The 12,531-nt window shown below is 44.6% G+C and overlaps 1 protein-coding gene across 1 annotated transcript in view; it reads right to left on the bottom strand.

The window, feature by feature from the left end:
* Nucleotides 1-12,531, bottom strand: part of USH2A (usherin) — a gene marked incomplete at its 5' end in the record, with an annotated part of 394,535 nt that overhangs the window by 212,919 nt on the left and 169,085 nt on the right. Inside the window, 2 exons of the mRNA XM_084868505.1 lie at nt 2,990-3,151; nt 5,570-5,683. Of these exons, the coding sequence (XP_084724631.1) occupies nt 2,990-3,151; nt 5,570-5,683 (276 nt within the window). The remainder of the gene's footprint in view (nt 1-2,989; nt 3,152-5,569; nt 5,684-12,531) is intronic.

Below are 12,531 nucleotides of genomic sequence, written 5' to 3'. Positions count from 1 at the left end.
TAAGTATTCCACATAACTAGTAGCTACATGTGCAAATGAAAATAAATTTTCACTTGTAACATTATCAAAGATGTAAGAATAAAAGGTTCACTGCTGATGAACGATGCAAAATATTAAGAGTTTCTCCTAGTATGGTAAGCTGATTATATGGTCGGATGATCTTCAATAACATTTATAACTTTTTATAATTAAGAACAGTATCATTTTTAGCTAGACCCTGGCTTCCTCTCTTTGTCTTTTCCTGAATTGACATCTCACACTGTCAAAGTCCATTTGAGAGGTCCCAAACTCTCACTATTGCTGACAGCCCCAGCCCTCATAACTACAAGTTCAACCCATGAACCAGTCATTGTGGTAAAGATATGAGGTCACAAATATCCTGACACAAAGACAAGCAGCGAGTGTCAATAGCATCACAGGCATGGGTTATGATGCAACATGACATGTAAAGTGTCTGCAGAGGTTAAAGCCCATCCCAATGGCTAGAGCACCTTCCTGTCAGCCTTCTCTGGGGCTCCTAGTGGAAGCTTGGAAGATACACATGACCCGAGTTCAGTGCCTGTCACAGGTGTAACATCTTTTGATTTGAAAGGGATCTTTAGCACCATGTTATCTGGTGGTCAGGTCACTGGAGAATTTCTGGGAAAGTAGGCGTTCAGCCTCTGCCAGCAGTAGACAAAGCACTCACTGTAAGTACTGTTATAGACTGACTTGCATTCCCCCAAATTTACATGTTAGAGCCTTAAACTCCAGTGTGACTATATTTACAGGTAGGGGTTTTATTTACAATATTTTTAAAAAAATATTTTTATTGATTTCAGAGAGGAAGGGAGAGGGAGAGAGAGAGAAAGAAACACCAATGATGAAAGAGAATCATGGCTCCCTCCTGCACGCCCCCTACTGGGGGTCGAGCCCATAATCTGGCCATGTTATGTGCCATGACTGGGTCTCAAACCATGACCTCCTGATTCATAGGTTGACACACAACCACTGAGCAATACCAGCTGGGCTAAAGGTAGGGCTTTTAAGGAGATGATTAAGGTTAAGTGAGGCCATAACGGTAGGGACCTAATCCAATAGGACAGTGTCCTTATAAGACACAACTAGATGTGTGCCTGAGGAAAGACCATGTGAGGACACAGTGAGAAGGCAGCTGTCTGCAAGCCAAGGAGAGAGGCCACAAGAGAAACCAAACCTGCCAACACCTTGATCTCACACTCCCTGCCTCCAGAACTGTGAGAAAGAAATTCCTATTGTCTAACACAAAGTTACTGGTCTGTTTTCATTTCTTCTGAAGTAATTTCTGTGGTCTACAGTTTTTAGTTAAAATAACACCTTCAGATATTGTGAGGGCACAATCTATTTTTTTAGTTTCTCATACAAACTCTACTTTTAACTGGAAATAATTATTATTCATTTTACTAAGTGCCACGGAAGTGCTAGATGTTGTAATATATGGCGTCTCTTAAAAATCTTAAAAATGATACATTTCCCATTTACAGGCTCAGAGCCTAAGCCTCAAAGAAGTTAAGTAACTTGTTTAAGACCCCATTTTCTCCTCATCATAGCCAGAGTAGTCTGAGTGGATATAAAAGTCTACCACTCACAGACCCTGTGGCCTTGAGGAAGTTACTTATTCTTGTTATGCCTCAGTTTCCTCATTTATGGAATGGGGTCAATGATGATCTCTACCTCACAGAAATAGCACCACAGAATTCTATCCAACCACAATGAAGCAAACAGAAAAGCAACTGTTCTGGTCCTTTGAAAGTTCTGACTAGAGGGGACACAAAGATGAAGACGCTGAGAATGCATTTGCGTGAATGCCATAGCCCTGTCCACAAACACCTCCAATCAGCATCTGTGTGTGTTCCCGTGATGTCACAAGCACAAGAGATATGAGGGACAAGGCCTGACCGATTCCCTTCCAGCCCTTGTTCCAGTCACTGATGAGAAGGAGTGAGTGCATCCATGATTAATCCTGCCTTTGACTCTAGCCTGTGGGACCTTTCCTAGGCCTCAGGTTTTTATTAGTCAATATTTGATTAAGAATGTCTCACTTGATAAATAAATATGATACTATAAAATACAGAACTCCATACTCAACACAAAAATTATTATTATGCATTATATTAGCATGTATTATATAACATATATTATAACATGCTGTTATAGATTGTGACATATATCACATTTACATTTATTGAGCTGTGGATATTGGTTGGTTTTCAGCTGTTGGGCATCCAATCTTTCGTGCTCACTCCTATGAGTTTTTGATCTGCCGTTTGAGGGGAGGCCCTATTGTATGTGGTTACAAATATCAGACAACAAAGTCTCATGAGATTTTCAACAATTCACTTTCCTTCAGTATCCTTACTCTTTAATCGGAGCATTGATATTTTTAATTGTCTAAAATTCAGATGCCACTGAACTGAGTCAAACTTCTGAGTCTTACGGGTAGTCCATCACGTGGATGTCATCATAGTTATCACATGCGACAGTGGAATCTGTTTGCAATGACATCACTGACTCAATCTCATGGCTGGGGACCATGTGGGGCCCAGCGTCAGCCCTGTAATCAATGGAGGCAGAGGAGTCCTATGTTAGCTCTGTGTGTTGATGTATTTCCAGGGGCCCCTCTGCGCCTGAGCAAAGGTATATCCATAGATGGACAGGAGAGGAGTGATGGGCACTACCATAAAGCAACGCAGTAGGACAGCTTCAGGTGAAGGGAGGGGGAGCAACAGGAACTCTTTTCCATGAGTTCAGGGTTGGCTTCACCATAAATGTGATGTGACCATAAAAAGTAGGGAATTTTAGTGGCTCAACAAAATCACCAACCCAATTTTTAAAACCACATTCTCAGATTACCATCCATGATAGTTATTTGAAACACATGTATGTATACACACACTCTAATCTGAAATTATATAAAAATAGTATTCTAATATAGATTATCATTATCTACTTACATGCATAGAGGTCTTACCTGTGACTGTGTAGTTCTCTCCGATGCCTGAATAGATTCGCATCCCATCCATGTACAAAGAGTACTGAGTGATGATTCCATTCGCTTTTTTGGGTGGATTCCAGGAGAGGAACAAAGAATTGGGAAGGGATTTGGCTCCTGGTGCCTGAACCTCTTGTGGGGCTGTGGGGAGGGGGAAAAAAAAGAGTTACAGAGGTTAAGTTTACTCTTTTAATTCAAACTTTTCAGACCCAGACCGATACATCATGGAATAAGCCCAGAATCCCACGCATGGAAATGGTCCTGATGTGTGAGCAGCTTGTCAGTAATTGCTTTAGGAAGAGAAGTAAATAACTGTCCTGTAGTCACGAGAATTTGCATCCATGATGGATGGGAAGTTACTCTCAGGGTTCACTTGACTGACGTGTTACTTTGTCAAAGGTATTATTGGCCCATAATCTCGACTTGGGGGCCGTGTGATTAAAGCAAATGAGACGGATAAGCCCCTGCCCTCCAGGAGCTTTTGATCTAAGCTGGAACCTGCTGGTCCGAGTGTTTTGTGAGAGATAGAAGAAGTGTATGTGTGACCACAGAAGCAGGCAGAGAGTGCAGAAGCAATTTAATTAGTTCTGTTTGAAAACTACATTGTGTGCAAATCTCTCTTTTTTTAATGGGGTTTGTTGATTTTCTGTAATGGTCAGTGAACTAGAGTCACAGGAACTAAAAGCTTTTAAAAATTTATCCTACACATACCTATTGCTTGGTAAATTGGCAATAAAGTTTTATTTTTATTTATTTATTTATTTTATTTGAGAGAGAAAGGGGGGAGAGGAGGAGGGGGAGAGGGAGAGGGAGAGAAAGAGAGAGAGAGAGAGAGAGAGAGAGAGAGAGAGAGAGAGAGAGAGAGAGAGAGAGAGAGAGAAAAGTCTGTTCCACTTATCTACTTATTCATTGGTTAATTCTTGTATGTGCCCTGACCAGGGATAGAACCCTCAACCTTGGCGTATTGGGAATTCACTGTAACCAACTGAGCTATCTGGCCAGGGTAGCAGTACACTTAAAGAAAAAAATAGAGATCAGAAATTCCTTAAATACTGGAAGAGAAATAAACGATGAACTGGGTGAGCAGAAATTTCTCTGGGGTGTGGCTGCCAGGTAGACTTGAAGGGAAGCAGGAGAACCTGGACAAAGGACGCAATGGATGTAAGAAATCAACGAGAGAAGACAAGTTGCACCACATGGTGGTGGTGGCCATACGTGAGAGGATGACTGTGCGCCCAACGGAAGCGATGGCACATTAAGAAACGTGGCTATTCTCAGTGGACCAAACAGAGAGAACGTGGAGAAAATGCAGAAGATGGATCCAGGTGAGGGCGTTGGGTTAGGTCAGGTGTACAGCACGAAGAATAAAGGGTGACAAGAAGGATTTCACCAAGTCCTGTATTCTATTATGGGGCCAGCTTATAGGCACGGTCCTTAGGTTACTAGCCAGTTTGGCTCAATGAATAGAGGGCCTGCCTATGGACTAGAGGGTCCAGATCAAGATCTGGTCAAGGGCTTGTACCTGGGCTGCAGGCTTGAGGCAACCAATCCATGTGCCTCTGTCACATTGATGCTTCTCTCTGTGTGTGTCTCTCCCTATTCCTTGCAATCTCTCTCTCTAAAATTATATATATATATATATATGGAAAGATATCCTTGTGTGAGGATTAACAACAACAAAAGAAAAGAAGGCCTGGGAAGAAGTGTGAGAAACGGGTGGATGGATACTTGAAAAGAGACAGGCGGACTCTTAACCCCTGAAGCCCAAACTTTGAAGGCTCCTAAGCAACATTATAAGCAGACAGTGAAAGGCACGCACCGCCCCACTCCCCTCACCCGGGAGAGAGAAAGGGGAAGAACTAGGGGCTCAGACTTGTTGAGAGCGGTTACTGCCTGAAGTGATGCGTTCTAATGTCTGAGCAAAGCTTTTCCTTCGGAGCGCTCAAATATCTCCGTTCTCACTGTCTTCTTCACATGTGCTTTCTGAAACAGTCATGTATGGCAGCAGTGTGCAGGTTCTGAGCACACAGAAGCGAGACCCAAGCTGAAGGAACGGAGCAGAGAGTAGGAATGCCTCACGGCCCTCAGGGGGTCCCGTCAAGAGAGAACAATTGTTGCCTGTGCTGGTGGTGAGCCGCTGAGAGAGACCATGGAAATCAACCCTTTGGTTCTCAATTTCGTACGGAGCCATACAATCAATTCTTTTTAGTCAGACTGTCTCTAGATTTACTTCTGAGCCATAGTAAAATGAGGAAGCTTTCATTAATCTTTCAGATGCTTCATATTAATGACAAGGCTCTTGCATGAACAATGTAACAGCAATTAAAAAGCCCATTAATCTGCATTACAGCTATTAAAGATGCATGTCATTAAAGGGTATGGAGTTTGATTCATTTTCGCACCACCCCCCAAAAATGGAGCAATTATGGCCTGGCAATGCACTTTGTCATCAAATTAGGTTGGGGTTTTCCAGCAAATGGCCTTGCAGCATTTAGCTCTTCTCCTATTTTATTATTCATGACTGAAATGTGGAAGTCAAGACCTTTGAAATTACTTTACCTTCTTGTGGAGTCGAGATGTTGAGTGCACGCGAGCTCTCGGTGCAGCCGGCCAGAGTGCAAGCAGCGAGGGTCACCGCATAGTTCCTGAAGGGGAGCAGGCCTGTCAGCACGCCTGCAGTAAAAGTGGGAAAGAGGTTCGTGTGTTTACTGTAAGCTGCTATGAGGAATATTATTGGGGTGTGTATGTGTGTGTGTGAGAGAGAAAAAGACAGAGACAGAGAGAGAGAGAGAGAGAGAGAGAGAGAGAGAGAGAGAGAGGGAGGGAGGGAGGGAGGGAGGGAGGGAGGGAGGGAGGGAGGGAGGAGAGACACAGACATCAAGAGCTAAAAAACAAAAATGTATTGCCTCTCTCATTTATCTTCTGGCCCATGTGCTCACTGCAGAATGGAATGACTAGTGAAAAAAAATGTGAGGCCAACTTATTGTTCAGACAACTCTAAATTATATTTAATGTGGCCCGAGATACTTCCCCTGGAAAATGGAGATGTCTCAAAGAGCTCCCAGTGTCTTCAATAGTTGAGAGGTATAGAATACCCACTATCCTACTCCAGGAGCCCGGGCCTCCTAAGGAAGCAAAACTCTGTCATTTCCTTCCACCTAGCACTTTTTCAATCTTATTTCACTAGAATCCTTTGTATGTACTCATATCATACCACACGTTAGGAAACTCTACTCCCAAGAGTGGCTTTGCTGTCTCAAAGGCAAGATCTACAAACTCTGAGTTCATGCTATAACTACCAATCCTGCAGAGGTTAGTTTCTTTTGTTCCTGGTTTGCTCTGTGTGGTGTATGGGGGCTGGACCAGGATGGACTCAAGTTGCCACTTTAATGTAAACTCTACAATTGCCAAAGAAAGAGACAGGGACATTATCTCCAAGACTGAGGAAGGTAGCCCTTCTTGGATATGTGCCTAGAGATCGTTGAGCGATTGACCTGATGGCCTTGCTTTAAGCGCCAGAATCATGCTCCCATTATATACTCTCCAGGAAGGAGAGTAGCACTACCATGGTAATACATCATCATCAAAAAGCATTTATCAATTTCTCTTCTGCATACCCCTGGGAAGGGTGCCTTGGAATATTGGAATATAACTGAGCTCTAGGAGGTTCCTGTTATTATCCTTTTTTAATCCTCTCACAAGGACATTTTTTCCCACTGGTTTTCTAAGAGTAGAAGGGCAGGCAGGAAAAGGGAGAAGGAAAGGAAGAAGGAGAGAGTGAAACATTAGAGGGAGAGGGAAAGAGCGAAACACTAACATGAGAGAGACATATCAATTGGTTGCTCCTACACATCCCTCAACAGGGGCCGGGGATCAAACTTGCACCCAAGTATGTGCCCTTGACCGGGAATTGAACCTGTGATCCTTTAGTCTGAGGTCCGAGGCTCTAACCACAACCCAAACCAGCCAGGCTTCTAGGAGGTGTCCAATCTAAGAAAATATTAGGGCTAAAAGGACCCTAAGAACAACAGCAACAGAAAGATAAATAACAGTACTACATAGATTAATACATGAAACCGAATGCCTGCATGTATTCAAGGGAACAAGGCATTTATAAGATCTGACTTCCCAATCCAAGATGATAGGAGATCTACACTGAATACAGAGAGAAAAGAAGAGATAATCACTGAAAAGTGTATTTCAGTGGATATTAAAAAATAATGAAACTATATAGCGTGACATACTCATAAAGGAATCCTAGACAGAAAGACGCGGCATCATTCTATGTGCACAGAAAACCCAGTAAGAGCCGAAACCGGTTTGGCTCAGTGGATAGAGCATCGGCCTGCAGACTGAAAGGTCCTGGGTTCGATTCCGGTCAAGGGCATGTACCTTGGTTGCGGGCACATCCCCAGTAGGGGGTGTGCAAGAGGCAGCTGATCGATGATTCTCTCTCATCAATGTTTCTAACTCTATCCCTCTCTCTTCCTCTCTGTAAAAAAATCAATAAAATATATTTTAAAAAGATGAAAAGAAAAGGAAACCCATGAGAGACTGCGGGGAAGTCTCCCTCGGGGCCTTCAAAATAAAGAAGCACGCCCTGCTGGTGAGAACTTCCAAGACTGGCTCGGACTTAAACCTCTTTATTGGGGACACATCACAGAGCAGACTCTTCCCTTTGAACCTGAGACAGTCACTGTCTCCAGGCAGGCCACGTGAACCCTCCGATGCCCTGTCAGCCACAGAACTCCCTGACATGAGAGAATGGTCCCTGCCATGTCAGGAAAACTGCCAGTCCCTTTTGAAAATGGAAGAGGGCGAGTTGGAAAAACCCTTCAATAAGCAAAAAGTAGGCATTATTGATGTCTTAAAAGTGTTAGCATCCCGTGGAACATAGCCACGGCGGTGTCCCCATGAAAATCACTGCCCCTGGCAGCCCCACAACTCTCAGGGCGAAGCGATAATGCACTCTGCGTTAATGCTCAGCCTTGAGAATCCTGCCTGCCACCAAGGGAGCCGGGAGGAAACTTAAGTCTGTTCCCTCTGACACACAGGCCGGTGGGTGCAGAAAGGCAGGCTGGAAGAGGGGGCAGGGACTGGGCTTAAGGGGAGGGAGTTTGAGAGCCCAGCTCGGTGGCACCACACCCTGGTTCTGAGGACTTCCTTCCATCCACTCCATGTTTGACCAAAAGACTTCTCACCTTACTCCTCCTCACTAGAAGAGGACGCCTCCCCCTCCCTGCATATCCAGGGACCAGCAAAGGACCAGGCCCTGTTTCTTTTGAGCTGTAAGGTTATTATTATTTCCAGCCTGGACGGCGTGGCTCGGTGGTTGAGCACTGACCTGTGAACCAGGATTCCCAGCTCAGGGCACATGCCCGGGTTGTGGGCTCCATCCCCAGTGTGGGGCATGCAGGAGGCAGCCGATCCATGATTCTCTCTCATCATTGATGTTTCTCTCTCTCTCCCTCTCCCTCCCTCTCTGAAATCAACAAAAACATTTTTTAAAAAGATCATTGCCAGGGTTTTCTTTCCTTTGCTCTCACTTCAAGTTTCAAAGGAGCCGAAGGAGAATATGAAGAACCGGAGGCAGCCGAACGGCCTGGGAAAGTGACGGAGGAGCTGGAGGAGCTGGGAGGCTTTGGTGCCTGCTGTGTGTGTAGGGAGGGGAGGCGGGAAGACAACAAAGCAGCCATCTTGGACGTAGGACGTAAGAACTCCTCCGACTCAAGGGAGACAAGTTTAAATGCTCTGGAGACTCAGCATGAGACGCACAGCAAAATGGCCCCTTTTTGCAAAAAGCCAAAGGCACTGGGACAAGAAGCAGGGTCTCCGTGTCTATTTACACCCTCCAGCGCCAGCTCCACCTCCCGCCCTCTCCCAGCCCACCCTCAGCTGCCAACCTGGGTGCTTGGCCAGCATCCACCGTAATCTGTTCTCCTTCATTATGCTAATCTGTGGGCGGAAAGATTCCTGTCATCTGCGAATGGCTTGCGTGGCAACGGTAAACACCTTGGCCTGACTGTAATTGGACAGGTGTCTGCATTGATGTCACCCGGCTTTTAATTTAATTAGAGAGCTGGCTGCTCTGTGCTCCTCACCCGCTCATTTTGCCTCGCACCTTTAGTCTGGCCGGGAGAGCAGCAAGGGGCCAGCGCCTACCCCGGGGCCAGGGTCTGGGGCAGACTCGCAAAGATCACGGGCCTTGCTTGCTTCTTCTTCTTCTTCTTCTTCTTCTTCTTCTTCTTCTTCTTCTTCTTCTTCTCCTTTTTAATATATTTTATTGATTTTTTATAAAAACATCTATAAGAATCATGGATCAGCTGCCTCTTGCACACCCCCTACTGGGGATGTGCCCGCAACCAAAGTACATGCCCTTGACCGGAATCGAACCTGGGACCTTTCAGTCCGCAGGCCAACGCTCTATCCACTGAGCCAAACCGGTTTCCGCCACAGGCCTTGTTTCAAATGAACTCCAACAAGCAAGAAGTATGTTCATGTCCTCAGAGGCATCTGCAATAATTTGGAGGCTTTGTATTTCTCTCTCTTTCTCTCCCCCTCCCTCCTTCCTTCTCTTTACTCCTCCATGCCTTTAAGTTGTATATTCTCTCTAAACACTGTCTTCCACCCACTGGCCAGTGGCAATTAGGAGCAATCACAGAAAGCAGGAGAGCTGTTTCTGGCTGTCTCTCCCCGGGGCCCAGGCTCCATCCCCAGAGAACCCATCAAAACACAATGCTCCTCTTTCTTGCTGGTATTTCACAAATCTGCACCAGGAAGGTGAGGTGAGCATTTATTACGAGTGCCAGCTGGTGAAGGGCACCCCCCAGCGGAGCGGCCGCTGCCACCCGGAGACTGAACGCAGGAGCCCACTTTTGGAAAGACCACCAGGCAGGGGGAGGGGAGCGGAGAGCGTGAGCGGGCAGATTCTAATTTTTAAGAACACATCCCCAAGGAAATTGGGAGCCGCACGCCCCTCCAGGGTGTGGATTAAAGAGTAAATCAATCCCGAGTGCCACGCTTCCTGCCCACTTAAAGGAGGCTCGGGAAATAAATTAAAGTTCTAACACAGACATTTTGACACGGTGACCCCATGAAACTGAATAATGACATTTGTTAAATATGGATGGAGATTTAACGGTCTCACAGAGCGGGGGAGACACACCCACGTTGCTTCTCCTCCAGTTCTCAGTGGCCCAAGAAGCTGGCATCTACTAACTGTTCTGTTTTTTTTCCCCTTGTGTTTTTGGCACTGATTTTAAAATGAAAATTAGGATCCCTAATATTTAGAGAATGTAAGTTAATTTTCATTTTAACCAAAAGGCGGAACACACAAAAGCACTCTGTCCAAACCTAAGGCGATTTTTTACAAACTCAAAAAACATGTTGTTTTTTTTGCATTTTATTGACTTCAAATGGACTCGATAACCTTTAAGTTTTCTGGTAAGGAGTGAAGCAAAAACTGTACCTTGGATCAAAGACTAAACAGATTTTGTTGCTTACCAATAGGAAAAAAAATTTGCCTTCTTTTTTCTTTGTATAATACAGGGTCCAACCCCAGCTTAAAGAATGGTTCAAACAATGATTTTCATTGACCTCAAAGCATTATCCAGTTCAGATTCTCTTAGCGGGCTGACATCCAACCTCAGATTTGTAGTCGGTGCCTTTGTGGTAGGAACTGTAGTCTTTGTCATTGTCCTTCTAATTCTGCATTGGTCTTAGGCACCCGCTCATGTTAACTCTTTATCTAACTTAAAGGGTGGACACTGAAGTTATGAGAACTCTCCGAGGAAAGACAGAACTCCCTGAGCAGGGAGGCAGGCAAGGAGACAGAGGAAAGAAAAGAAACCGAGTCATCCTTATTACTCGGGCCCTATATCTCTGCCCGAAGGGGATGCTGCTGATGGGGTGAGTGTGAACTAGGTTCGCTCAAGTCCAGCAGCAGAGCTGAGAGAAGAATCTGTCTCCCGACTCCAAGGTCACTGTCTTGCCACTGACCTAAGACCCAGCTCTATGAGAAGAAAAAAGACCGGTGCAAGAAACATTACTAAAAATAAATAGCATGCTTTTTGGGGCACATATTTCACTTAAAACCCACCTTAAAATTGTGCTAAAAGATCCAAGTTCATTGCTGAGACCTACTATGCACAAATAGAAAGGTATATGCTTATCCCCTAAATGAGCAAGCATGTATGCCTATAATATTCCCTAATTAAACAACTGGTTCATAAGAAATGCTCTTTATATCACTGTGTGATGTTGATTACTATAACATTGGGCTTTTATATATTACTAGTGGCCTGGTGCACAAAATCCATGCACGGGGGGAGGGGTTTATCCCTCAGCCCGGCCTGCACCCTAGCCAATCTGGGATCCCTTGGGGTTTGTCCAACTGCTGGTTTAGGCCTGATCCCTCTCACACACAATCCGGGACCACTGGCTCCTAACCATTCACCTGCCTGCCTGCCTGATGACCCCTAACCACTCTGCTGCCAGCCTGCTTGCCCCCAACTACCCCCCACCCTGCCAGCCTGCTCACCTCCAACTGCTGCCCTCTGCTGGCCTGCTCATCACAAAAACAGAAAATTTGAAGTCACTGCCCCCCCCCCCTTTTTTTTGTTAATACTCACTGGAGGATATTAGTATATTTTTCCCATTGATTTTTAGAGAGAAACATCAATGTGAGAGAGACACATCAATTAGTTGTCTCCTGCACTCACCCCAAATGGTACTTGGGTTTGAACTTGCAACCAAGGTATGTGCCCTTGACTGGGAATCGAACTCATGACCCTTTGGTGAATGGGCAGATGACCTAACGACTGAGCAACACGGCCCGGGCTGTTCCTTTTTAAAAATCAAATCTGATCCTTGAAATATTTATATCAAATACTATAGACATGTCTAGTTGAAGATCACTATACAGGAAGATTTATGTATCACCATCATTTTTGGTACAACATGTCATCAAAAAGAAATCTATATCCTTCTCTGCAAATTATTATAGCATAGAATAAAACATATACCCTGCAAAAAGTAGCTCAGGCTCATTATGTATTCGGGAGACTTAGACAAAGCTATAGACTCATCAACACTGCATTACCTAATGAGATTCTTCCACATTAGCTAAGCAGACCATTACATCATCTCTATTTTTACTATTTATGTCACAGGCCATATTTTTGTTCCTGTGGATTTTCCCAGACCAATTTCTTTCAAGATTTACATTGAAAAAGTTTGTAATAAACTATAAATATGTAATATTAATTTATGAAGTACTATGGAAATGGCAGACTCTCAAAATTCATTTTTTTAACATGCTAGCATAAAAATGAATTCTTGAAATTTACTTCTGATGCTTGCCGATTGTGGCAGCGACCACTAAGTACCCTCTTTTATATACTCTCCTCTCCCTCCTCACAATAGAATATGTATTTTTTAAAGCTGGGGAGATGGCCCCTTTGAGTCAGTGCATTTCCCAGCATGTCCTGAGGCACAGCCACATGGCTATGTTCTGACCATGG

This window comes from Pipistrellus hanaki (assembly GCF_964339955.1).
Source record: "Pipistrellus hanaki genome assembly, chromosome: 20".
NCBI classification, from domain to species: domain Eukaryota; kingdom Metazoa; phylum Chordata; class Mammalia; order Chiroptera; family Vespertilionidae; genus Pipistrellus; species Pipistrellus hanaki.
The sequence above is the reverse complement of the archived record's forward strand: the minus strand, read 5'-3'. Positions and strand labels throughout refer to the sequence as shown.